The sequence below is a fragment of the Brienomyrus brachyistius genome, chromosome 9 (assembly GCF_023856365.1).
Source record: "Brienomyrus brachyistius isolate T26 chromosome 9, BBRACH_0.4, whole genome shotgun sequence".
NCBI lineage: Eukaryota > Metazoa > Chordata > Actinopteri > Osteoglossiformes > Mormyridae > Brienomyrus > Brienomyrus brachyistius.
Genome location: NC_064541.1, coordinates 29,793,120 through 29,820,895, shown reverse-complemented (window position 1 = coordinate 29,820,895; position 27,776 = coordinate 29,793,120). Strand labels below are relative to the sequence as shown.

Below are 27,776 nucleotides of genomic sequence, written 5' to 3'. Positions count from 1 at the left end.
AATGTAGCAATCGGAGAGAGTAACACACGTGGGTCATACACGGGCAGATATTGAATGTGACATCCACAACAATCCCGCCTGCTGTTTGGGAGTACCAGAGTTCGGCGAGCAGTCGAAGCGACACTTATAACACACATAGACCATTGCCATTTTAAATCCGAATGTCTGATATGTCACGGACTATAGTGCTTTGCCTTTCGCTTGCTATGAGCAGCTGGTTATACATCTGGATAAACTGCGGTACAAAGCATATTTTATTTAATATATAGTAATATGAGTTAGATCTCAGCTAAAGCAATTTGCAATCAAAATACATAACCGGAATTTGGCACTGCTAGCACTGAGCGGGACAGGAGGCTACAGACGCAAACGTGAAAGGTAATCGGGAGGAGCAGTTTAACCCGCCGTACTCGCGTACCGCTCATAGCAACAAGTTGCGAAACACACATTTGGCGAAATCAAGGGAGCGTTACTCCCTGGAGGGCAAAAAGACTGCAAAACCTCCAAATACGCGAAGAAAAAGATGGCAGCAACGTAAGAGACTTGCTATAAGTGAAGTAGGGCTGTCTGGAAAGGACCACTGGAGATATTAAAAAGGTCAAAGTAAATTTTGGAGAATGATTTTCCAGAAGTTTGCAGTCAAAGGAGACAAATTCCCTACGTCGTAGACTATTTCATTATCAGACGCGAGCTTCGGTGCACCCCGTTTTCCGTGGGGGGTATTTTTGGCTGCAGTTTCTTGCTTAAAGCGGGTTTGGTCTGCAAGAGGAGAGAACATCACAAGTCGAAACATTTCCCTTCTGTTTCTGTGCAACAGCGCTTCGAGAAGAGGCATTAGTTTGGAAAAGCGCGTCGCAGCTCTAACCCTCAGCGCGAAACCTGTTCTAGATGGAAGTGATTTCATTCGCGTTTCGCTCAATTATCTGATCGCAGTGTTTATTATACACTATAGCCCCGGCGCGTCGTCCTTTTTTACAAGTGGCTGGTGTGTGCAACGGAAGAAGGGGAATAATCTTTGCATTCAAAATGTCAGAATAAATTCGAGAGAAAAAGGTGAAATTAATTTGTAAGAGTACCAGCAAGGTGAAATGAGAAAATAAGAGGACCCTACAGAGGACCGGAGCTCCTTAGCCGATTTCTGTCTGGAATTGTGCCGCTTTATAAATGATTCATGCGACCTGATTTTTTTTCCAGAGTCTAATTGTCAACGCGGTGGGATATTATCGGTGTGTGAGTCCGTTTGAGAGCGTGTGTGTCACCAGTTGTAAATCTAAAAGGGGAAGACGGAGATTCTCCAGACTGGGACTGTGAACAGACCTTTGTAACAAAATACACACTTTTCTATTTTTCCTTTTTGTTTTTTTCCACATTGTGGGATTCTTTCGTCAGCTTGTGACCACTGTTTCCTAGCTGTCTGAACGATCATCTGTTGCTGCGACCGGCTTGATTAAAAAGGAGATACACGATTAAAAAAAAAAACGTTCCCTGTTATCGACAGTCTGGATTCAGCTTAATAGTGGAATACGGGGATCTACGATTGTATTTTTTTTTTCATTTGAACATTTTATGATCGCACATTCTAATGGAAATGGGAGAAAGACTATTACTACTATTGTTGCTTCTCTTGTCGTTAAATGTTAGGTTCTGATACGGCAGACTAGCCCCACATAATGATCCTTTACAACGACTGCCGGCTTATTTCTGATAGTCGTGTATTTGCTAACTGAATCAGACTGTAGCATCACGGTCAAGCAACAGCTTTTGTTATTAAATATTAGAATATATATCCACGGCTGTGTTTCCTTTTCGTTTATCTGATTAGTTGTGCACAATTCAAGATAAATGCTGATGATGGAGGATGACAACGAACTGGAGGCGCATCAGGTTGAAATCGATTCGGATTTCGAACCGCAAAGCCGGCCACGCTCCTGCACCTGGCCGCTGCCGTGTCCAGATGATTTCCCTGCTGGAGAGGAGGTTAACGGAGGTCTGCCTCTGTCTTCCGTGAAGGTCGAGCCGGATAACGTGCCGGCGTGCCGCGCCGAAAGAAACGGCGGCACGCCGGCGGAGTTAAAGCATCCAGCCGGCGCCCCGGCTCCCGCTGCAGCCGCTCTCCCGTGCCTGGCCGGCGCTGCGCTCGATGTGGCCGGCCAGCTGCGCAAAGCCAAGTCTTCACGGCGGAACGCGTGGGGCAACCAGTCCTACGCGGACCTCATCACCCGTGCCATCGAGAGCACCCCTGAAAAACGACTCACGCTGTCACAGATCTACGACTGGATGGTCCGCTATGTACCTTATTTCAAAGATAAGGGCGACAGTAACAGCTCAGCCGGGTGGAAGGTAAGGTGAAGGAAACGATGGCCCTTGGCACTGAGGAGTTTGTTTTGGCTGTAGTACTATAATTGAGATAATTTCTTTTTAACAAATTGTAATGGGCATACGCGCCTACAGCCCCCAACCAAGCGTTAGACCCCTATTTGACGCACAGGTACCAATGCTTTGGAAACGTGCTGTCCGTTGGATGCATTGCGTTTTGTTTCTGCAGACAGCACGCGTGGTCTGCACCTTAAAACGGTTAAAAAGCGCTAAAAGGTCTAGTTAAAATTGATTTAGCCAAAGCGCAGTCATCTAATCAGCCTACGTTTACTATTATACGTGCAGTTTTAGCCGTGCTAGTGCACATTCCCATTCTCCCCATCTGTTTCCACGCATATTTTTTTTTAAATATTGGATTATCAATGGAAAGGATAGTGTCTGTTCTGGGTAGGTAAGCAGCTGTGTCATTTCAGGCGGCAGAGATACACTAGAATAGGACTTAGGGTTACTAGGGGATGGCATCTGACTGACTCAGTCAGCGCCGGGATGTGGATACCCAGCGTGGGGGGTGGGGGGGCTGCTACAACGAGCTCGCCGAGTAGCCTGGATTAACCCTTCTTGAACCTCTGCCAACTTTTCACCCCTCATCCTTAGATGCTTCTGTTTTCTCTTCTGGAATGAAATGATCAGGACAGAAACGTGTCTTTATTGGTTGATTCGAACAAATGTACGAGAAATGCAGGGGAACTCCTCAATTTATCTGACAGACGGTACTGGAAATAAATGAAGAAGCATCTGCATTGGTGGTGGTGGTGGTGCTGGTGGGGGGGGGGGGGGGGGACTGTGGAGAGAGAAACATTTCCCATTCGCCTGTATGTCCCCTTTGGGCCGGCTCCTCCCTTGCGAACTGTGAGTCTTCCCTTTGGGATAGTAATCGCTTCATCATCTATTCAAACCATGTTTTAAAGGGAATATCAGACTGCGTTTACTTAGCTCCAGATCTTACCTCCGTCGTATAAAGAGGGGCACTTGAGCCCCCCCGCCAGAGAAAAAGACGAGCTCGGTGCCGCGCTTTATTGTGCACAATTCATTGTTCTTAAGATCTCACCGGAGTTATATATACCATATGCATTTTCTGCGCTCTTCCCCGTACTGCTCACTTGTTGCACACCTTATTATACGCACTTGGCGGCTCCTTTATAATTATCTGACTCTCACGTTGGCTGTATTTCCAACGTTAAAAAATAAGGCCGCTGCGCGAAGGGGAACTTAGCATAAATCAGCGCGAATCTCATCGTTTTAACATCGCTTCACATCGACTTGAGCGGGAGACAAAGTTTGCGTTATATAAATATATCTGTAAAAAGAAGGCAGCAGTTCTCGTAGCTGTTTTTCGTGGTGGTGATAATAGGGCACGGGCGCCAAAGGGATGTCATCAGCAATCTCACGTCTGTGGCCACTAGCTGAGGCCGTATTAAATTTACAAAAAAATTTGATGTGGGGTTTTGTGGCAGTTGCTTATAGGACAGAGCGTCTATCAGAAGGCCTTATTTATAGCATCCCCTTATCCCTTAGAAACCCATCCATACATTAACTGAGCCAGTTACTGACATAGTTGTGTCATAATTGAGAGGTGGCTGCATTGCGTAGGCTAGGACATAAGACTCTGTACTTCTGGGGGCTTGTGGTTCATGAGAGGAGAAGTGCCCTGACCCCCACTCACATGTGCTATTTGAACAAGGTGCCCCCATATTCATCACCTTCCCCAGCAGTCACTCAGCAGAGCTCCACCTCTTTTTAGCTGGGGGTTACCCAGATCAGTTGCTGTGTAAGTTTGTAGGAAGCCAGATATCGTTATGTTCGATTTTTAAGAACTGTGAGGGGCTACATTTGTCCGTACGCTGTCGGGAACGCCGTGGTGAGCAGGGGCACACATGCTGCCTCTGGTGCAACGTGGACTTTGTGTCTTTCGTGATTGGGGGGGAGGGGGGGGGCTTCACCTGAATGTGGCTGAGGTGGTGGGGGTCAGGGGTGTTTTTGTGGAGATTAATACAGTGAGAAAGAACTCTTACTTTAGTGTGGAGCGGATCAGGCTCAGAGTTTAAAAAGTCAGGCATGGAGGTCACGCGGAGGCCAGCAGAGCCATATGAGTGTGTGTGTCTGTGTGTGAGTGTGTATTGGAGCAAAGGAAAATCCCAGCTTTTTCTGTCACACACACAGACTGACTCACTCGTGTCCCGGACACACACGCACAACATCCCTACATGAGATGTATGCAGAGGAGAGATTCGCACCCTCTACAGAACATGCGTGACGTAACGCTATGCTGTATGTGCCGGGTGTATTTGCGGAGTGGTGGGACGCGTGGGAGGCGACCACTGAGCACTGAAGTCACCCCTGCGATGTGACCGACCTTTAAGGAGCTTATACGTGCTAATCCGCTGTCATTGCTATCGAAGACCTACAATTACCGGTAGGTTGACATGCTAACATCTCGCCCTGCCTCCCCTCCCATCTGCCCCGGTTAACCATCCCTGAGTCGCTGGAAGTCCCCGAATGCTGACCCAGTGTGGGCTGGTTGGGTGTGGAGAAGGTTAGCGGCTGAGGGGACAGCCCGCAGAGTGTCCTGGGAGCCGGGCCGGGCCGGGCCGGGACGGGGGGCCTTCCCCAGGAGGTCAGCGTGGGCTGGCGGACCGGCGGTGCCGCCACATCAAGCCGCACGCCACCGAGTCCGTGAACAAAGAGGCGAATTCTTTTGGGCCGCTGTGGATTTCTGGGCCCGTCTGAACCACAGGTTTGGTTGTGGGCTAAAGAGGAGTTTCTTCTGGGACCAAAGTCTGAAATTCCGCCCCCCTCACCCCCCCCCCCCCCCCCCCCCCCCCGCATTAAAAGCTTGCCGCCGCCACTCCAGTGCAACCGCATCTGCCGGAAGCCCTGGCGTCTCTGCGGCGATGGCGGCGGCGGTGATGCACTGCTGGTTGTCGGGTTCAGGGCTGACAGGAGGGGGGAGGAAGGACCGCCACATCAGCTGAGCCCCCCCCCATGCCCCCCCCCCCCACCTGCAAGCCCCATCCAAACACAGGAAAACAGGCGAGCCGCTCGAGCAAAGCCCGTCCCGCTCCAGTGAGCGCTGCGGCCAGCCGCTGTGTCCCCATTGGGCACCGACCCAGCCAATCGGTACGCGAGGCTAAATGAAGGCTTTGACACGGGGGCCTCACTCGGCGGGGGCCACGGTTATTTTGGGATCCCGGCGAGACATGGCCCATCCCAGGTAATGAGGGTGATTAAGCTACCGGCCTAAAACAGGTACGGAGCCAGCAGTGGCCCCCGCCCTGTAATATGCCCGGGGGTGTGGCCGGGCTTGGCACGGACATCGCAGTGTTGCACAGCCCTGCCCCCCCCTTCCCCGCCCCCACCCCGACCATTGTCAAGGACGCCTTCATTCTGAACTCCCCTTCAGGGGAGGTTGAGACTCTTTCCCCTTAAAAACCCAGTAGAGTACCTGTCCAGAATCTGCCCCCCAGCACTCACTGGCCATCGTCAGACCTTCATCAGAGCTCCAGTGAAGGCGGGGTCACTGGTTTCGACGTGGCCTCTTCTCTCTGGCAGCATTCTTTAATCGATTCATAAAACAGGGCCGTAAGGAGGCGCAGTTGGAACATAACTTGGGGGGGGGGGGGGGCAGGCAGCAAGGTGGGGGGGGGGAGGCAGCAAGATAGGGGTGGGGGGCAGAGCGAGCAACAGAAGGCCAGGTGGAGATGGCTATTAAAGGCGGTTTATTATAGCCCCTATCCCCCCCCCCCCCCCCCTTGTCTGCCCCCCCCCTCGTCTGCAGGCAGGCAGTATATTAAGCCCTGGGCTTTTCTTCACTGGAGCCTCTGCGTCTCCAGGAGCTACGGCTCAGGGCTATTAATACCTGTTTGACTTCTGGGAAGGGCAGAGCCCTCGGGGGTGTGCCGGCGGGCCCCCGGGGTCCGGGACAGGCCCTGTGGCCACCGTGCTCGCAGACTCGGGTTTGGAGTGTCGCTGCACGATCACCGCTGCCCGTCAGTGAGCGCTATCGCATTCTTTAGGAATCCACTTGTGGTGGCTGTGATCTCAGTGATGGTGTGTCGCTGTCATACGGCCTGTGACTGTGTGCACGTTGCCGGCTCTCATGGTGTGTGTGTGTGTGGGTGTGTATGGGAGTGTGTGTGTGTCAGCGGGTATGTGGTATGTGTATCTGTCTGGCTCTGTGTGTGGGTCTGTATATGTCTGTGTGCACATCTGTTTCTGTGTGTGTGTGCATGTCTGAGTGTGTATAGTATGTGTGTGAGTGTGTGTGTGTGTGTGTATATGGGTGTGTGTTTATATATGTGTGTGAGTGTGTGTGTGTGTGTGTATAGGGGTGTGTATGTGTGTGTGAGTATGTGTGTGTGTGTATATGGGTGTGTGTGTATATATGTGTGTGAGTGTGTATATGTGTGTGTATGTGTGTATATGGGTGTGAGTGTGTGTGTGTGTGTATATGGGTGTGTGTGTATATATGTGTGTGAGTGTGTATATGTGTGTGCATGTGTGTATATGGGTGTGTGTGTATATGGGTGTGTGTGTATTTGTGTATATGGGTGTGTGTGTATATGGGTGTGTGTGTATTTGTGTATATGGGTGTGTGTGTATATATGTGTGTAGTGTGTGTGTATATGGGTGAGTGTGTGTGTGTGTGTATATATATGTGTGTGTGTGTATGTGTGTATATGGATGTATGTGTGTGTATATGGATGTATGTGTGTGTATATATGGGTGTGTGTGTAAGTGTGTATATGAGTGTGTTTGCGTATGTATGTATATGTGTGTATATGGGTGTGTGTGTGTGTATATGGGTGTGTGTGTGTGTATATGGGTGTGTGTGTGTATATGGATGTGTGTGTATATGTGTGTATATGGGTGTGTGTATGCGTGTGTGTCTGTGTGTATATGGGTGTTTGTGTGTGTGTATATGGATGTGTGTGTATATGGGTGTTTGTGTGTGTGTATATGGGTGTGTGTGTGTGTGTGTGTGTATATGGGTGTGTGTATATGTGTGTGTGTATGTGTGTGTGTGTGTGTGTGCTTCCAGGCCCCTTGTTCTAATCTGAAGTGATGAGACTCTTATTTGTAATGTGTCTTTAAGTAACGATAGAGGGCAGGGGAGCAAAGGGTCAGGAGATTAGAGGGAGAGGAAAGGAGGGAGAGAAAGGAGGGGGAGAGAAAGAAAGAGAGCCAGATTGAAGGAGATGGAGCAGAAATACCCCCCTCCCTCTGGTTTAGGTTTGCATTTTGAGTGGAGGAATTTTATTGGAGAGGGGACACAAAGCAGGGCCAACAGCAGCCGGGAAAAATGACATGAATGAAAGATGGGGGACTGGGGGGGCAGAAAAAGGACTGTCAGGGTTGGGGGGGGTTTAGATGTCCACGCAGCCCTGACGGCAATGATGCTGAGGCCCCCAGCGGGGGCTGCCAGCCTGGCACAGGCCCGCAGAAAAGCCCCGCAGCTCCTGTCATTGTCACAAAGAGGCAGCAGAAGGAGAGGCAGCTCCTGAGCACGGCGCGGCGTGCGGGGGTGGGGTGGCGCGGCGTGCGGGGGTGGGGCGGTGGGGGGGCAGGGGGGGCGCGGGAGGGGAATCTCACATCTGACAGCAAGACGCTGGAAGCCATCCTAGACTTCAGCTGATCCGATTCGCCTCCCCCAGGGAAGAGAATTGTGTAGGGGGTGTCAGAGAGGCATGGGGGGGAGGGGTGCAGGTGACGTGGACTTGGCTCACCTTTTTCACCTTGCCAGGGGGTATCAGGGGGTGGCTGTTCCACTGGCGGTGCCCCAGGGGGCCTGCAGGGACCATCATGTCGGAATCTGGGAGTGTGGAGTCGTGATGCGATGCTGTGGCTGCCCCCTCCACACCTGAGCCCCACCCCCCCCATTTATCCACCCTTCATTCCTGATTCACATCCATGGATCAGCATCCTGCTGTCTTACTGTGCCCCCCCTGGTCCAAAGGCTCAACAGCCATGGCCCTCGGGTCTCGGATCATCAGTCCTGTTCACGCACTTCATGCTCTCTGACTGTCGGCCAGCTCAACAGGAACCGCGCGGGTTCAGCTATGGGGGGGCAGATGGATCAAAGCCGAACACCCCAAACTGGTGCCAGGCAACCCTGCTTGCCCCCCCCATGGCCCGGGGCCCTCACTGCTAGTGTTCTCTGGCCCCTCCTGCCCACCCCCCCACACTGCTCCAAGTTTCAGCTCTTTATCCAGGCCCCAAGTTCTTGAGCAGCACGTGGTTCTGGGGTCCAGCCCAGGCCATTTCCTGAGGAATTTTTATGGGGGTTCAGCACCGACCCATGTGTGTCCCACCCGTGTCCCGGTCCAGCCTGGACTCTGCGTTGCTCGGTTTATGAGGCTGTGTGGTGCTGGATCAGCAGATCGCCGCACACTGCCAGTGCTCACTGCCAAGGGGGGGTGGGCTTTGTGGTGGAGGGATGCCAGTGTGAGCCTGGTGGGGGGGGAGGGGTTGTAGGGGAGCTGAAGTGGGCGATAAAGCGTGGAATGCCAGTTGCAGAAGGCGGGGGTAGTATGGTGGTTGTAGGAGGGTTGCCAGTTGAATAGGGTGGAGGACTCACGTAGGAGGGTTGCCAGTTGAAGACAGTTGGAGGGGCCTGAATTTTGTTGTGTAGGATGGTAGCCAGTTGAGAAGAGTGAGGGATTCTGTTAAGGAGCAATGCCAGTGGAGGAGGGTGGGGGTGGTGCATCGTGTAGGAGGCACGCAAGTTGGGTGTGGGGGGGGAGTTGGGTGGTATTTAAAGGGGTTGCCAGTTAAGCGGGGGGCTGTCATGTCAGAGCATTGCCAGTGGGGGTGGAGTCTTTTGTAGTGTCGTTGCCAGTGGAGAAATGAGTGTGGGTGGGGGCGGGTGAGCAGTAATGCTTAAGGAGACTGCCAGTGGAGGGAGGTGGCTGTGTAGAAGGCTGCCAAATAAATGGGGTCGGCCAGGAAAGGGGCTGTGGAGGTATGGTTCTTATGTGTAGGATGGATGCCTGTATTAGAGGTGTTAAGGCGTGGAGGGGGCTGATAGAAGAAGGTGTGAGGGAGGGTGGGGCTGTGGTGGAGAGGTGCAGGGGTTTGGGTGCCCCTCTCAGCCCTGGGAACGTCAGCACTGGTCTCACAGCTGTCAGCAGACTTCTGGGAATGTGGGAAGCGTTAGCTCTCTGACTGTCGGATTCCTGGACACGTGTCCTGAGAATGTAATGAGGTGACGGCTTCCTGGCACTGTGCGCGTACTGTACCACTTGCATTGTCAGCTCGACCCGGTCGGACATGGGGACACATGGAGTGTTGGGTCCCAGGACCCTTTCAGGCCCTCCTGTCAAGTCTTGGATGTAGCTGTTTGATTTTTAGTGCAGTTCCTCTGTCTCAGCTTGGTCTGCACGTGCGCTGGTGTGAGCGTGTCCATGCTACTACATGCCAGTGAAGTGCAGTGTTCATGTGATTCTGTGTATGTGGTGTGTATGTGTCTGCCTGCTGTATGTCTCTATATGCACATCATGTCTGTTTGCAGTGTATCTCTGAATGAACAGTGTGTGTGTCTGCAGTGTGTCTCTGTTTGGACAGTGTGTGTCTGCAGTATATCTCTGTTTGGACAGTGTGTGTGTGTCTGCAGTGTGTCTCTGTTTGGACAGTGTGTGTATGTAGTATATCTCTGTATGGACAGTGTGTGTCTGCAGTGTGTCTCTGTTTGGACTGTATGTCTGCAGTGTGTCTCTGTTTGGACTGTGTGTCTGCAGTATATCTCTGTATGGACAGTGTGTGTCTGCAGTGTGTCTCTGTATGGACAGTGTGTGTGTCTGCAGTATATCTCTGTATGGACAGTGTGTGTGTCTGCAGTGTGTCTCTGTTTGGACAGTGTGTGTGTCTGCAGTGTGTCTCTGTTTGGACAGTGTGTGTGTCTGCAGTATATCTCTGTTTGGACAGTGTGTGTCTGCAGTGTGTCTCTGTTTGGACAGTGTGTGTCTGCAGTACATCTCTGTCTGGACAGTGTGTGTGTCTGCAGTATATCTCTGTATGGACAGTGTGTGTTCCTGTTTGGACAGTATGTCTCTATATTATCTAGGTGTCTTTTTTCAAATTATATATGCGATTGTTTTTTTATTTTATTTTATCTATCTCTGTTTATATGTGTATGTGTGTGTGTATATATATATATATATATATATATATAGTGTGTGTGTGTGTGCTTTCTGTGTACTGTGTGTGTGTGTCTGCTTGCTGGGTACTGCGTGTGACCCTGCGTGTTGTGTGTGTGTGTCTGTGTGTGCTTGCTGTGTACTATGTGTGCATTTGTGTGTTGTGTGTGTGTGTGTCTGTGTGTGCTTGCTGTTTACTGTGTGTGCGCCTGCGTGTTGTGTCTGTATGTGTGTGTGTCTCGGTGTGTGCTTGCTGTTTACTGTGTGTGCGCCTGCGTGTTGTGTGTGTGTGTCTCTGTGTGTGCTTGCTGTTTACTGTGTGCGTGCCTGCGTGTTTGTGTGTCTCTGTGTGTGCTTGCTGTGTACTGTGTGTGCGCCTGTGTGTTGTGTCTGTATGTGTGTGTGTCTCGGTAGGGGTCCGGGTGCAGGGGGAATAGCTTTCATTAATAATTCAGATGAGGCTCGTTATCAAGGCAGTGCAGATTTCTCCCTGATTTCACCTTAATTGCTGGCAGGCTGCTTCGCTCAGTCACACTGCGCAGTCAGTCTGCACTCTTGCCACCCTGCCTGCGCAGATGCAGCCATTCTCTGTCACCCCAGGGTAACCAGGCTTCGCAGATTGCTCTCCCTTTGGGACCACGCCCTTTGGGTGTGCCTACACGAATGCAGATCCTGCTGCTCCAGCTGCTCCAGCTGCACAGTCAGAATTTGGCCCAAGGACCCGAATACTTTGCAGTGAGAATGTCTCCCACCCTGGCCCCGTGGTCCCGACGCAGACTTTGTAAATCCAGGAATTTATTTTGCTGCTGCATTCCCCTCGCAGACACCTGTCAGCGCGTTCCCGACACCTCCGCCTCCTTTCGGAACGCAAACCTCTTACCTTGAGAGAGGAATCACGAATTCGCAATGACTCAGTCATCTTTATTTATGACGTGCAGAGAAAAAGTTGGGAAATAATGATAAAAAAAAAAGAAAAAAGATGACAAAGATCCAGGATTGTGGGCGCGGCCTGGACGTCCGCCGGAGAGTCGCCGGGCCATCTTACGCTGTGGCTGCTCCACCATTACGGCTAAACTGTTAACCGTTACCCCACTTCGTCCACTTCAGCACAGAAAGTGGACCCCTCCACCCAGAGAGGCAGAGCTTACTTAACTATCCCCCAAAACCCAGCCTTCTGTGTCATTTTTACATTTCACCCCACGAACCTGCAGACAGCGACACGCGACCCAGAAAGTGTGACTATGAAAAAAGAAAAACTCCCAAGTCTGGGATTGACGGGTACAAATCGAGGCGCCTGCATTTTTAATCTGATCTTTATAACGTTTTTTGTTTTTTTTTGTTTTTTTTTTTCTCCGCCTTCCTCTCGGCAAACAGAGATTGATGGCCGGGAATCTGTTGGCGGGAGGGTAATGATTTATGCGTCAGGAGAGCCCATACCTCACAGGCACATCGCTCCCCGCCTTATTCGCTCTCCCTCCCAGAGTCCAGACAGCCATTTGTAACGCGGGCATGCTAACGGAAGGAGACAAAGAGCGATGGGGGGGGGGGGGATAAGAAACGAATGTCACCCCGGCTTTCTTGCTGCGCCTAACAATGCAGACGGGGCGGCAGTGTGCGGCAGACATGCGCGCCCACGTATACGCATGCAGACTGGCACACACACACACAGGTACACATGCACACACACACACACACATACACACGCATGCCATTCCTGTCCCCCTTATGCTCCATGATGCAAAATGTCTACCAGAATGGCAACCCTGACTTCCCAGCCAGAAAATTAAATCAAATCTGGTGCTGCCATGAATTCCGATACATGGGAAGTCAAGATGGGTGGGGTGGTGGGGGGGGGATTATGGGTGGAGGGGGAGGGGGTGGCGTTCACTTGGATAGCTCAGGGGAGCGGTGATCAGTCGGAACATGTGTGGTTTTCTAATTCTCGGGGGGGGGGGGTGGCAGTTTCTGTGACAAGGGGATGCCGAGGGGGCAGGGACTGAGGTGGGATATGGGGGTAGTCCGGGGTTTTGGGGCGGGGGGGTGGCAACTCGCGACAGCCCTAAGTGGATTTGTGTGTCAGCGTGATGAAAAGTGGGTCAGGATGAGGGTTCTGCTTTCCCTTAGCATTCCATCCACGGAGCACCAAGCAGAGAGCCGGCCGTTAGCCCGGGATGAACCCCTGCCCCCCCCCACACCCTGTGACACACACACACATCCACGCGCAAACTCATGTACTCCACTGTACCCAAATTGCACTCCAGCTCTGGGTCGTTAAAATGTTTTTTTAAAAATATTTTCTACAGTCTGTATCGCGGCTCGTCTGCCTCTTAATGGCCAGTTTTACATACTCCGGAGCCCGGAGCGCTTCCCTGCTCCCTGCTTCCCCAAGGGCCTCATCACTGCCTTCCTCTGTAGTGTCATCGGAGTCGGGAAATGCGCTCTCAGTCACGAAGCCGAATCGCGAGGTGCTTTACGCCGCTTTCCCATTGGCTGATGGCGCCGCCCCGCGGTCAGTGGGGCTCCTCTGGAGGTGAGGGTCATGCTTTTCAGATCTTAGGCCCTTCCGGAAAGATGGCGCGGACATTCCAGAACTTCTGGAAATAGCTGTCAGTTGGGGGGGGCGTGGCCCTCTGTAAAGGAAACGCGGCAACGAAGGTGACGACCTCTGAGCCGTCTCCCTGGCGACCGCAGGAGCCGGCGTATTGATTCCGGATTGCGCTCCATTTCTGGGTGTGTGTGTGTGTGTGTGTGTGTGTGTGTGTGTTGTGAGAGATTCCAGAGAAGCGACTTCCAAGCAGCGCCGGCAGACTTGGCTGCTCTTCAGCGGCTCTGCGCTCTTCAGCTGAAGTGTGCGTCCATTAATGTGCTCCCAATCTGCTGTGCATCCCCGCCTCTCTCTCTCTCTCTCACACACACACACACACACACACACACACCAGTCAGCCACCCAGGCCGCTCCGGCCTCCCTGCGAAATAAATAATTAACTTCCCACAATACCAGAGTCCAAGAGAAAAAAGCTTCTCAATTAGGAGCAAAATGGGCAGCCGGGGTGGGCAGTGGGGGTGGGGGGGTATACACACTGACACACACAAACGGGCACTCACTCACTGCGTTACATAACGGGACCGTGACCCACTGCCCCCCCCCCCCCAAGGGTTTAACACAGTTGCACAATGTTAATTTGCCCCCCCCCCCCCCCCCCCACCAACTCCCTTTCCAATCAGCTTAGCTTTTGCAAATCCTCAGAAGCGGTCTGGACAAAAAAGGCTATCTGCGTGGGGGGGGGGGCAGGCTAGCGGAGAGGAACCGGCTGATGGAACACAGAGGTCTCATGACGTAGCGTGTGTGTATGGGGGGGTTGGGGGCGTGGCCAGAGGGAGGGATGTAGGTCACGCTGAGAGCTTTCGGGGACAGAGCTGTTTTTCCTACACACGCGTGGCTGGCCTCCATAGCAACAAGGGGTCGTGTGTGTGTGTGTGTGTGTGTGTATGTGGGAGCCCCTGTTCCCTTTGGGTAAGTTTTGGGGGGGGAGTAGGGGTGACACAGCTGAGACGCTGTGTGTCTGGGAGGTGAGGGGGGTGATGCTCTTCTTACCTCCTTCCATGCTGTTCCACATTCCTCGCCTCCCTCCCAGCCATCCCTTCTCTACCTGTTATACCTGAATACTGGCAGCCCTATAGATGGACCAGAGAGTCCAGTGCTGCTGAATGACAACCAGTACTGTGCACCAGTAAGATGCCAGCAGATAGTGGTAGCCACGCTCACTGATTCAGTGAAGCTGCAGTTTCTCTCAGTTACAGTCACTGTTGCATTGCAGTTGTAGTTATGATTTCAGTTACAGATACAGTTATAGTTTCAGTTATAGGAGACAGTACGAGGTGGCAGCTGCAGTTACAGTTCAGTTACTCATAGTTTCAGTTGGCGTTACAGTTTCAGCTACTGTTGTAGCTAATAGCTTCAGGTATACTTGCAGTTTTTTATAGTCACCTTTAAGTTGCAGTCGTAGATTCAGTTACAGTCGCTGTTTCAGTCACAGTCACAGTTAGTCAGTTAGAATAACAGTCAGAGTTACGGTCACAGTTTCAGTCTTGGCTGTGTGCCTTAGAAATGTCGCCGAGAGCGTTTGCAGGTGGACTGCGGCGGTCAGCAGGCCATACGGCGGCCCCTCCACGGTGAGCGAGAAGGGAGGCAGACAGAGGCAGCGGCAGGGGGCTTGAGACAACACCACTCACTGCTGGAGGCCGGCGACGCGGAAGTAATGGGAGCGCCAAGGCACAGCGGGGGCCGGGGGGTGGGGGGTCGAGACGATGATGGGTAACACGGAACACGGTGCCGGAAACGAGAGGGTCTCTGACAGGATGAGAGAGAGAGGCGACAGAGAGGATGATGGGAACGTTGGAGAGGTGGGAGAAGAGGCTGCTGTGGTCAGCGATGGATGCGGGGATAAAGGTGAACGGAAGGACGAGAGCAGAAGGTAGCAGGATGAAGGGAGAGAGGGCGGCCGGGGCCGAGGAGGGAGTGAGGGCACGTCGCTGGGCGTTAGGTGACTGGGCAGAGAGCGCCGCCTCATTCGTGTAAGATGGAGATGAGGAGTGCCGCTCCTGCACGCTAATGATGTACACGGTGCACCCCCACCTGGCTGTGCGATGCCCACTGACAGCGTCACTCACGCTGAAACGACCCAATGAAAAGACCCAATGAAACGACCCAATGACTAGGGTCAACCAGGGCAACAAGGGAACAGCACTGACTGATCTTCCTGTTTCCAGGGGGGAGATGGCGGTGGGGGTGGTCTAGGGAGTGCACATTACTCAATTTATGCACAAATAGACATGGACTTTGGAGTGCGGGCTGGATATATAACTTGCTTCAGTCAGCACCGTGCATGACTGACTGGGCCTGTGTATCTGTGTGAGGGGGTCGGCTGCTGGCCCTGGGACCCATTGAGGGCCTCCTCACCCTCGACCACGTCTCCTGCGCTTTGATTAAACCAGACTCCTGCATCTCCTGGGTGGCACAGCCTGAGGAGCACCCCGCACCATCAAGCTCTCTCCAAAGGGCATCGATCGGATGATGGGCCCTCGTTAAGGCACCGGCCAGCAGCCCTTAAGATGGGAACTTGGCTGAGTCCCCACCAGCCACCCCCAAACACCCCAGCTTCCCTGCAGATGTAATTTGCCCCCCCCCCCACACCCTTTTGGGCTCCATCGATGGGCTGGGGCTGGAGATGGAGATGGAGCTCATGAATATTTCATGGTGGAGAAGCTGAGAGCCAGTCGCCCCACTTTGGCTAGTGAGTGTTTCTACGCTAGGCTCTATCGCTCTGCCCTCAGTTTTTACCCTCTTCCCTCTATCACACAGCCTCTTTCTCTCTCTCTTTCTCACTCTCTCTCACTCTCTGGCCCTCTACCACCCCCAGCCCCCCCAACAGACCCTAACTCAAACTGACTTAATTGGGCTCTCTTTGTTTTGGGAGAGCGAAGGGGTTCTGTCCTCTTCTGCCTTCCTGCCACTGAGCGTCAGAAAGGAAGTAGAGGAGTGTCGACTGCCTGTTAGCTATGGTACTGCGGGATGGGGGGGGGGTCACCTGTCCCCCCCCAAATGAGTGGACAGGCAGGGCAACCAGGGCGGAAAGAGGGAGGATGAAAAGACAAAGGAAGTGAGGAGCTGAAGGATGGGGAGAGAGAAGAGAGAGGCTGTGAGAGCAGCTTGTGCCCTGAGATGGGGGGGAGGTCTCTGCATTTAGGGGGCCGTGTGACGGTGTCTTAGCTGAAGATGTGTGAGGATGAAGGTTGCCATGCTTTCTCTGACCCTTCCATCCATTTCCTGCATGAGTTGTCCTTCCCCAGCAGTAAGGCTTGTAAGCGCAGGGCCCAGGGGTGGGGCCCGTCTCAGAACCTGTGGTGGTGGGAGGCGCTTTGGGGATTGATGCTGGGGAGGGGGGGTGGATGGGGAAGGAATGGGGGGGATGGGAAGGCCAGATTGGCGGCAGCCACGTTATTCACACGAATCATCGCGATCAAGCGGGAGGGGGTGGGAGGGCTTAGGAGCCGCTCCTTCCCTCGTTTCCCATGACACCCCCACGCAGCGCACACTTTGCGCTGGAATGTGGGAGGAGTTTGTCCCGCATTGTGAGTCTGGCTCGCATCATGTGACCAGCAAAATGCTATGGTGAGGCAATCAATCAAGTTTAATTTGATATAAGACCCTCGACAGCAGCTCCCAGGGATTTCTGTAGCACAGCAGCACATGGCGGAATGGCTGCAAAAATGTTTCCCTTGAGCCTTCGGACCAGAATTACATCTTTAGCAAAAGTAATGTCTTTTTTAATGTAATCAGCTATCTGCTCTTCTAATGAAGATCTTCTCCTCCTTATAGCCACCTGCACCCACCTTTATATCGGTTCCTCCACGGTTTCTCAAGTGATCCCATCTCTCACTCTGCCTCTCCCTCTCTACTCTGGTCAGGTCTCTCGGGGAGGGATAGTTGGCAGGAAGCAGGCCGGCTGCCATGGCAACAGGAACCCTCCCTCTCCCTCAGGTCTCCTTAGCAACCGGTAGCTTGGCATTGCAGTAATGAGCCTGCCCAGTGTGCCAGGCTGACAGAAGAGGGAGGTGTGTGTGTGTGTCTGTGTGTATGTGTGTGCGCGCGCACGCATGTGTGTGTGTGTGAGTGACTGAAGGACAAACACTCTCTGGCTTGTGTGTAACTCTGGTGTATGGGTGTGTGGTTGAATATTGAATTTTTGCTCACTGTGTTGCATTCTGTGATAGATCCCCATGCCATGATTGGTTCTCTCTGAATCACATGTGCCTTTGTGCCCATGTGAATGCGTGTGTACTGCACGTACACGTGTGGATGTCCACGGTTGGGGGGGCAGGGGGTCGTGCCACAACTGTCGTGCGTGATACACAGGCCCTTGGATGGGGTCCCCATTTTGGTGAAATCGAATTAAACCTAGAGAATGCTGTTTATTAAGGTCTGATCAGAGGGGCGTAGTGACCTTTAGAGAGCGGGAAATGAGGTCCGTGTTATTGTGAAGACGCAGCCTCCTGAGGGGGAGGTGGTACCGTGGGTCTTGCCCCCCCCCCCCCTTCATATGGCAGGCGGTGGTTTCTGGGTAATCAGATCCACGCCAAGTCTGCGGTTCAGTAATGGCGCTCCCACCCCAAGCAACTCCCCCCCCCCACCCCTTATGGAATGCAATAAAAAAAAAGTCTTTTAAAAAAATGAACACGTGAGTCTTTAAAAATAGGTGGCAGGTTTCATGGAAAATGTTACTTGGCAAAGTGGAGGCGTGGGCGGGGCCTCCCACAGGTGTCCCTGGGCACTGCACCTGTTGTGCGATCATCTCACGAGCTCCTCAGCGTGTGTGTGTGTGTGCGTGTGTGTGTGCGGGGGAGGGGGTGTCTTTCGGGCACCAGGGTGCAGCCGCCGTGCGCGTGAGGAGATTCTGTGGCAGTCGGCTCTGCCCCACTCTGCGCGGATTTTCCGATCCCCTACCCCGCTCTCAGATGCTCGTTAATCTGCCGGCGCTATTTTTATCCATCCGACCCCACGCAGCACCCCACCCCCCCACCCCCCTGTCCTGTCCCTTGGCCTCTTAGCCAAACGTTGAGAGCTTTGCCAGGCACTGGCTGCAATTAGCGCCCCGTTCCGTGAGGAATCGCCCAGATCCCGCCTCCCTGTCTCCTCTGGGGCCTGACTCACTGGCCAACTGCTCTCACTGGCCGCCATCCTCTGGAGGGGACCCCCGACCAGATCGTCGAACCCATCGGACAAAGCAGTCCGGGGATCAGTCGCAGAAGTCATGCCTGCACCAAGGTCCTCGGTTCCTTGGTTCCTTCTTCTCACATAGGGGTTGGGGGATCTAAACTTGGCTTAGTTGCATTAAGATAGTCAAGGAGGACATGAGCATGTCTGTACCTGCACTGTTAGACTCGCTTTCATGCCTGATCACAGGACGCTTTTCCTGCTTTTACAAAGCTTGCTGTTCATCCCCGATGCCACCCACATGCACCAATATCCAGAGCTGTTCACGACTGCAGTCATCCTGAGCTGTCTGTGAGTGTAGCTGTCTTGAGCTGCGCGTGACTGTAGTCACCCTGAGTTGTACCTGAGTGCAATTGCCATGAGCTGTTTGTGACTGCAGAAGTCCTGAGCTGTGTGTGACTATTGTCGTCATGAGCTACATGTGAGTCTAGTCTCCCTGAGCTGCGTGTGAGTGCAGTCATCCTGTGCTGTGCATGATTGCAGTCGGCTTGAGCTGTGTGTTAGTGCAGTTGACCTGTGCTGCGCCTGACTGCAGTTGTCCTGAGCTGCCCATGAGTACAGTCCTGTGCTGTAACTGAGTGCAGTCATCCTGTGTAGCATATGTGTGCAGTTACCCTGAGTTGGGTGTGAGTGCAGTCGTCTAATGCTGTGCCTCACTGCAATTGTCCTGCATAGCATGTGAGTATAGTCATCCTGCACATGAGTACAGTTGCCCTGTGCTACATGTAAGTACAGTCTTCCTGAGCTGTGCCTGAATGCAGCTTCTCTGATCTGCGTGTGACAGCAGTTGTCCTGAGTTGCACTTGTATCCAGTCATCCTGGGCTGCACATGAGTGCAGTCGTCCTGAAATGGGTGTGAATGCGGTCATCCTGAGCTGCGTGTGTTTGTGTGGATGAATTTAACTCTTTGTCCGCACCCTTACCCTGGAGGTAAAACTACTCCCTCCTTTGTACCACCCCCATTAATCCATGAGTCCTTCATGTCCCTTCAAAGGGACAAAAACAGCCCTGACGTGGTGCGGAGCGGCCCGTGTTGGGTCCTCTGGAGCTGAGGCGTGGAGCGGCCCGTGTTGGGTCCTCTGGAGCTGAGACGCGGAGCGGCCCGTGTTGGGTCCTCTGGAGCTGAGACGCGGAGCGGCCCGTGTTGGGTCCTCTGGAGCTGAGACGCGGAGCGGCCCGTGTTGGGTCCTCTGGAGCTGAGGCGCGGAGCGGCCCGTGTTGGGTCCTCTGGAGCTGAGACGCGGAGCGGCCCGTGTTGGGTCCTCTGGAGCTGAGACGCAGAGCGGCCCGTGTTGGGTCCTCTGGAGCTGAGACGCAGAGCGGCCCGTGTGGGTCCTCTGGAGCTGAGACGCAGAGCGGCCCGTGTTGGGTCCTCTGGAGCTGAGACGCAGAGCGGCCCGTGTTGGGTCCTCTGGAGCTGAGACGCGGAGCGGCCCGTGTTGGGTCCTCTGGAGCTGAGACGCGGAGCGGCCCGTGTTGGGTCCTCTGGAGCTGAGATGCGGAGCGGCCCGTGTTGGGTCCTCTGGAGCTGAGGCGTGGAGCGGCCCGTGTTGGGTCCTCTGGAGCTGAGGCGTGGAGCGGCCCGTGTTGGGTCCTCTGGAGATGAGACGCAGAGCGGCCCGTGCTGGGTCCTCCGGCTGTGGAGGCGCAGAGCGGCCTGTGCTGGGTCCTCCGGCTGCGGAGGTGCAGAGCGGCCTGTGCTGGGTCCCCGCAGTTCTCCATAAATACAGTCATCCTCTCTGCTCTCTTCTGCTGTGTTCATCAGATAAATGCATAGCATGAAGATTCGCCCACTGACAACACAGAATGACTCCTGACTGTATATAATGGATTAATAAATAAAAGCTGGGGGAGGGGGGGCAGCATTCCTGGCCCTGGGCGGGGGGGGGTTCCCTCTCCTATAGAGAGCGCCGTCACCTTTTGTGTAGTGGACTTATTTGAATTGGATGAGTGCTTTTTTTGTTCCCGTTCCTGTTCTGCTCTCATCACTGGGGTCTTTGTACACACTCCACACACTCCCCAGGATGGGCATTACGGTCTGCCCCCCCAGCGCTTATACACTGACTATGAAGCACGGGGTGGAGTGGGTTATTGGGGGTGTTTTCGTCAGTTTGGGAGGGCATTTTTGGAGGGAAATCTATTGTCTTTCCCAGAATGTTCTCACAGTGCCCCCCCCTCTCTGCAAATGACATTCCTGTGTCTCCCTTACTGCCCCCCCCATTCATGCACCCAGCCCCTCTCTCCAGCTGCCCTTCGTGCCCAAACAGACAGCCCCCTCACACTACAAGCAGTGGGACGGGCAGCAGAGGCACAGCGCCCCAGTGCCAGGCTGGATGCCGCCGCCCTGCTTGTATTCCTCCTGGCACGATGTGCCCCCCCAATGGAACACTCACAGCCAGCAGCTACGAGTAGACAGACATCAAAGATTAAAGTTGAGGGTCTTTCTCAAAAAGGATCTTTGGCCTTCTCAGTGAGTCTGCAAGTTTGTCTGACCTTTATGCTTCTGGTGACCAGAACTTGGCTTTGTGACAAACCAACAGACCTGGTTTGTGCTTTTCCAGAAGGGTCTTTGCTCCACCCAGTCTCTTTAAATAGTTCTACCCGGTTGCGTATCTGTGACAGGCTGATGGGACTAGTTTTCAAGACCAAAGCCGGAGTGACACGCGACAGTATCACCGGCGGTAAATTGGGAGAGGCAGTCGTGAGCCAGGGGAGGCAGCCAAGCCGAAACGGAGATCCCAGTTTGCTGTTACTCTAAAGATGCGGCCCAGGGGGACATGCTGTTCACCCAGGACTGGCAGGACATTCGGTACTGTACCTGTGTCAGAAGGTCAGGACCCCCGGGCTGAAAGATTAAGGACGTGTTTATCAAGGGAGGGCAACCTGGAAACGACGTCGAGACAATTAAAAAGGCAGGAGTCACAGAGGCTGGATCGGCGGTGGCGTCAGTGACAGGGAGAGCAGAAGGGGCCGCAGTTTTAATGGGCCCCCGTCTGTGCGAGCTTCTGCGCACTGGGGAGGGTCGCTTTTACGGATTCTGACGTGGCCCCTGCCTTCTACCGTAATGACAGTGGCTGCAGTCTCTTTCGGTTACTCTATATTCAAACAATCGTCCCTCGAGGAGGGGGGTGGGGTGTGCAAAAGAGAGTGCAACATCCCCTGAAGGAGAAGCTGAGAACGTTACTGAGTAGTAGGGGAGCCACTTTTTTTTTGTGTGTTTCTGTCATGAACTGCTCTGCAGACCAGAAGAATGGGGGCCTAGATTTCTGCGGGATCTTACTGCCTCAGGACTAGCCCTGGTTCTACCTCGATGCGCCCCTAATCCCCCCAACCATCAGCATCACCGTCACCACCCTCCATCCCAATCCAATCCACGCCCTGTCCGTGCTGTTTGGGATACACCCAGCTGGGAGTGCCCTGAATTAACCAGGATTATCTTGGATTGTCGGGGATTACGTGGGATAGAGTGGGATTAGCCATGATTGCCAGTTTCTGGGGGTGTCAGGGCCACGGGCTAACCACGTCGCTTCTGAGTAAGATGCTGAGACTGGCCAAAGCGGGGGGGATGCACCGTCAAACTATTTGTAACTCAGCCTTGTGGTGAGGCTGTGGAGCCCATGGTGACCATGTAGGTTAGCTCCATGGTCACCAGCTCATCAGTTTACTGGCTGGTCCAGGCTTGTTTAGCGGGAAAGAGGTAATTTACTAACGTGCTGCAGGCAGCATGTTACATTCTGGGGTGCAGCCAGACCTGTGAGTCAGCAGTGGTCGTATGGCTCGGGGCAGGTAGCGTGTTATGCTCTTGGGTGCAGTTCGTCCTATGAGGTAGTGGCAGCCACATGGCTTGCTGCAACCAGCATCTTATGCTGTAGGACATGGATAGACGTGTGACACGACCGCATTGGTTAATGCAGGAAACAGGTTGTGCTCTGGGGCATAGTCAGACCTGCAAGGTAGTAACGGTCACATGATTCAAAGAAGACAGCATGTTACACCCTGGGGGCATAGTCAGATTTGGGAGGTAGCAGTGGTCGCATGGCTTAATGCAGGCAGCATGTTATGCTTTCGGGCATAGTCAGACTTGCGAGGCAACAGCAGTCGCATGGTTTGTTGCAGGCGGTGTGTTACACTCTGGTCCGCGGTCAGATATGCGAGGTAGTGGCAGCTGCATGGCTCAGTGCAGGCAGCATGTTCAGCACTGGGGCGTAGTCAGATTTGTGAGGGAGCTGCATGGCTTGGTGCAGGCAGGTGAATAAGTCTCCCAGGTAGACAGTTATGGGGGCCCTGCAGACTGCATGAAAGGCTGCATGGAACTCGACGCAGTTTCAAACGGTGTCATTCTCCTCTCCACCAGCCAGCTCCCCCCCCCCACACCCCCACCACTCGGTTTATCTCCCCCTTTTCCGTTTACTCCGTCACCATGGTTACTCACAGCTGGAGACACCGGCGTGAGAAACGTGGGGAGGGGGTTGTCTCCGTTTTTCTGCCTGGGTCTTTGTCGTCGCTGTTCCTTCATTGCTGCCCGTGGAGTTTTCTAAGGTAGCTTTGCAGAAGATATGAGGTGAGAAGATAAAAATGTATGCCAGCTATTGTCATGACAGCATTGAACCAAAACATTCCGTCTAGAGTATATTTTTCACTCCATGGCATTCAGCAGCTGTAGAATAATTCCCAAAACTGACCAAGATTTGTGAAGAGGAAGCATTTAGACGTTGTGCACGTAGTGATTTGGGGGGTTGCGACATTAATTTGCTTTCCTCCCGGCATTTCCCAGTGATAATTGGTGCCTATTTAGCTCTATTCTTGGTTGGGCAATATAAAAGCTCAAAGCAACAACTAAGTACAGCCCATGTGCTTGAACTGCATAGCAGAATGTAGAAAAAGGGATGGAATAGAGGGAGACACGCACATTGACGCTGCAAGCTCGCCGAAATTGATTTGGCTCCCTTTTTAATGCAAATCTGTGGCTCCGTTCGCAGGCAGCGATTGGACAGCCGTTGTTTCCCGCCAGCGAGCGAGGCTAGTCTTACAATGAGGTGATAAGAGGATGTATTCAGAGACGGCAAGAGCGGGAATGCCAGGAGAATGAGACCAAGCTGGAGAGAGAGCGAGTGTGAGAAAAGAGGGGGATGTGGAGGAGAGGGGAGAGCACAGCGAAAGAGGATTAGATGGAGGAGGAGAGGGCTGCCGCCGGAGAGAGGGTTAATGAGGGAGGGAGAGAAAGAGAGAGAGACGGAAAGAGGGAAGTAGCAGTTGCCATTAATCTGGCGTGCTCGTGCTCCCCTGGGCCCCTTGGTGCCGGAGTGGAGCCGGCCTTGCTGAGCTATGGGTTAGATGCTCGCACCATTAGAGCCCAGCACTGCCTCAGCCCCCCCAAATTGGCACAGCCACCGTGGCTAAAAGCATAGAACGCCAGTCCAGGCTACCCTCGTCCTCATTCTCTGAGGCTGGAGCCAAATGAATAGTCTTTCATGTCAATGGAGTGCAAGCCTCAAGGTTTCCCTTGACTGTTTCCAGCACCACCTCCGCACTGTGCAGATTTTCTAGACGCGAGCCTCGCTGGTGTAGTGCCACCTCCGTGCTGTAATCTCCAGTGACGTCTTTGACGGAGTTTTCCATGTCCCCCCCCCCCACAGAACTCCATACGGCACAACCTGTCCCTGCACACTCGCTTCATCCGCGTCCAGAACGAGGGCACCGGGAAGAGTTCCTGGTGGATGCTGAACCCGGAGGGAGGCAAGGCAGGGAAGGCGCCTCGGCGCCGGGCCGTCTCCATGGACAATAACTCCAAGTACTTGAAGAGCAAGGGGCGGGTAAGCAGGAAGAAGGCAGCGGGGCGGCCGGGGCTTGGGGCCACGGCTGGGCTGCAGGGCTCCGCCACAGAGGAGGGCAGCCCCAGTGGGAAGACGGTGGGGGTGGGAGCAGGTGCTGAAGAGTTTGACGCCTGGACAGACATCCACTCCCGGGCCAGCTCTTCCACCTCCACCCTGAGCGGCCGCTTGTCACCCATCCTGGCCGAAGCCGAGCTGGAGGAGCCTGAGGAGGGCGTTCTCTCCTGCTCCGCCTCCCCCCGCCTGTACCCCAGCCCGTCCAGCGCCCGCTCGCCTGCCCTGGGAGCCGCCGGACACTGTCCCTCAGTGGAGCTTCCGCAGCTCGCTGACTTGACGGGGGCCATCAGCCTGGAGGAGAGGCTCCTGGAAGAAGGGTACCATCAGCCCCCCCGGCACAAGCGTCCCAGCTTCCACTTCGGGTCCGGCAACAAAGGTCAGGGCTCGTACTGTGGCTCCGTGTACAGCCAGCCGGCCATGGGGCTGCTGCGGCACCACTCGCCCATGCAGACCATTCAGGAAAACAAAGCTGCCAGCTTTCAGGGCTCAATGAGGGGCTACGGTGGCTCCAACGCCCTGCAGGACCTGCTCACTGGGGGCCCGCGCTACTGCAGCAAGGACATGATGCTGAGGCCAGAGGCGGAGTCACACCCCCTGATGGGTCCCTCCAGCACAGGCCACGCCCACAGCCACAGCGCCAGCCTCCACCACGGACACAACCAGAACCCAAACCACAATCCCAGTCACAACGCCAACCCTGGGCATAATGCGCATCACAGTGCCGGTCATAATCCCAGCCACAGTCACAGCCATACTGCCAACCACAACCACAGCTCCAATCGCAACCACAACCCTACTCACAACCACAACCCTACTCACAACCACAACCCTACTCACAACCACAACCCCACTCACAACCACAACCACGCACACACTCGCCCAGGTCAGCAACCGGCTCTCACAGCCCAGATGAACAGTGGACTTCTGCAGCCCTACAGCCTCAAAGCCCCTGACTTATATAGCCCATCAGGCCACGCCCACCTACCTGCCTCCACCTCCCTGCCCCCTAACCCAGCTGGCATGCTGGGGATGCCCCAGGATTCCTGCCACCTGGCCACAGCCCCGCACCCCCGGCTCCAGCCCTACTCCGGGGGCCACCATCAGGGCATGGAGGACCCCCGACATGGACACTACCACCACCCACAGAGTGGAAGTGGAGGCTACCATGGCTACCACCACCCGCACCACCCCCACGCCCATCACCCACATGATCGGCTGCCCGCCGACTTGGACCTGGACATCTTCCAGGGCAGCCTGGACTGCGATGTGGAGTCGATCCTCCTCAATGACTTTATGGACTCTGAGGAGATGGATTTCAACTTTGACAGCTCTCTGTCCCAAGGGATGGGAATGGGTATGGGTATGGGTATGGGAATGGGAATGGGAATGGGAATGGCGGTGGGAATGAGTGGCCTGGCCGGACCCCCTCAGGCCCACAATAATCAGAACTGGGTGCCTGGCTGAGCCTCCCTTGGTAACCCTTGGAGAGACCTCACACATTAGGAGGAGCGGTTGGCAATGGGGGTCCCTCAGAATGACATACCCAGCTGTCTGCTTGACTGTGACTTCTAGGCCACATGAGAAAACAATGTGATAGAAACACATACAATCTAACCGCCTCTCTCTCCCCCCCCCCCCCCATCCCCTCTATCTACCCCAAGCCCTCCGTCCCCGGTCACTGTGCTTATGGTTCGCGTCCTTCCAGTCTGTCGAGTCAGTCGTACTGTGATGACAATCCCAGTGTTACCGCCATCTACCAAGGCCTCCCGTCAGCCCGGAACTTTCTAGCACTTTATATGTATGATGCTGGGAGTCACGCAGATGCCACCAGGCGAGGGTCACTCTGCCGTGCGGCTCGTTCCGCCTGCCGGGGGCACCCCCGAACATATCCATCAGACTCGAGCGTCGACTCTCTGCACGTCGCCGCGACCCGGCGTGTCCCACCCAGCACCTCCGCACCGCTAGCTTGCCGCTGACGTCACCCCATTGAAATTCCGCGTCTCGCTTTTAATCTCCAAAGTGACCCAGTAGTGATGTATCATTATTGCAAATTTAATGCAGTGGTGGCACCCCCAGCCCACGTCCACTGCGCGTAATGCGCTGAGTGAAGGGAGTGATTAACGCTAAGTCATCTCGCAGTAATGTAGCCGACACCCCACCCCACCTCACCCCCACCTGATTACACGGAAAGGCTGCAGGAGATGCACACGTCCTCTGAAGGCCCAGTGGAACCTTTACTTCTCCTTTCTTATTTGTGGCTTAATTGGCTTCCCATTCCATACACCAACATCTCGCCGAGTTCCCCGTAGTGTGGGGTTGGTGTGCCGTAACTGCACTCGTCCTTCCTGTCTGCGTTGAGACCACGCTTCTCTCGTGTTCTGTCAGTGCGCGCCAGTCGCGTTGTGGCTTTGACTTTGTTTACCGGTCCATCGACTGGAAAAAGAAGAAATTAAACGTGCGACCAACCGCGGCTCTCGTCAGAGAGTGCTGACCTCGTCGTCGTTACACTCATCTTTGCTTTGTTGTCGTTCTTTCTCATCATCGTTCTCTGTGTAAAGAAGCAGAGTGGTTCGCCCTGGGGGGCGCTCAAAGCGGCTACACAACAGGTGGAACTATTGGCTCTCATCTGGACTGTCTTGGACGTGCACACAAACCACTGCGACCACAAAACACCCCTACAGGCCTGCCCTGCTCAGCTCTGGGAACGAATATATCCCCCCCACCCCTGATGCTAATGAACAGTGCTGCCAACAAGGGGAGGACATGCGTTTTCTGGGTGCCCAGGCTCGGTGAGTCCAAGGATCAGGCCAAGTGATACCTGCCGGTGATGGATAATGCCTCTTCTTTCAGTGATGGGTCTTTATTTTCACTAGTACAGGTTAAGCTCATTGACCCTTGAGGGGCAGATTATGTGACTCGCCCCAGTTCGCCATCATTTCTGTCTTTTTGAGCATATGTTCTTCATTTGCCTCCTGGAGCAGATATGGGGTTCAGTTTAACCTTTGACCCTTTGACGTGTAAGTGTGTGCGCATCAACCTTGTACCGCAGTGGTGTAGAGAATTGCAAAATTCAACAGAGGACCTTCCCGGTATTTATATATGAAGCTGCATATGCATAATATATACGAATAGCATACAAATATTTATTAATGAAAAAGTTGGTCTTTGACTTCCTGAGTGTGGTAGCATCCCATTGAACCCTGACCCCCCCCCCACTTCCTGTCTTTGTTACTGAATCATACTTCAGTTATAATTTAATGACCTTTTATTTTGTACAAAATCTATATTGAGAAAATTGTATAATAATTTTTAACGAAAAAAATATCAATTTTGCTGTTTTATTTCTTCCTTTTTTTAAAGAGAATGTATCTTATCACCTGGTGACTGTTAAATAAATGAGATCTGATCGACGCCCGTTTCCGTGTGTGTGTGTGTGTGTGGGCACGGCCCCTCGTTCCTGTCATCGTGACTTGCTGTGTGGCACCTCCCGGTGTGTGTGTCTCCCGTGTGTCTTTTGTGGGTGCGTGCAGTTATGTGTGTTTTTGTTTGTGGGTGTGTATGATGGAGTGAGAGAGAGAGAGAGAGAGAGAGAGAGAGAGAGGAAGG

The 27,776-nt window shown here is 53.7% G+C and overlaps 1 protein-coding gene across 2 annotated transcripts; it reads left to right on the top strand.

The window, feature by feature from the left end:
- On the top strand, positions 1-27,580 carry foxo6b (forkhead box O6 b). 2 transcript variants are annotated; one of them, XM_049026438.1, is made up of 3 exons: positions 1-378; positions 1,823-2,340; positions 23,919-27,580. In XM_049026438.1, the coding sequence occupies exons 2-3, from the start codon at positions 1,843-1,845 to the stop codon at positions 25,632-25,634; spliced, it is 2,214 nt and encodes a 737-aa protein (XP_048882395.1). In that variant the 5' UTR covers positions 1-378; positions 1,823-1,842; the 3' UTR covers positions 25,635-27,580. The 2 variants fall into 2 exon arrangements, with proteins under 2 accessions (XP_048882395.1, XP_048882394.1); XM_049026437.1 differs by having other exon boundaries at positions 1-2,340.
- The last annotated feature ends 196 nt before the right edge of the window (positions 27,581-27,776 follow it).

What these genes read in the sequence shown, in the direction of transcription:
- foxo6b (XM_049026438.1), top strand. Translation starts at nt 1,843, where the DNA reads ATGCTGATGATGGAGGATGACAACGAACTGGAGGCGCATCAGGTTGAA. An exon ending in ACAGCTCAGCCGGGTGGAAG is followed by an intron (nt 2,341 to 23,918) that starts GTAAGGTGAAGG and finishes CCCCCCCCACAG; the next exon opens with AACTCCATACGGCACAACCT.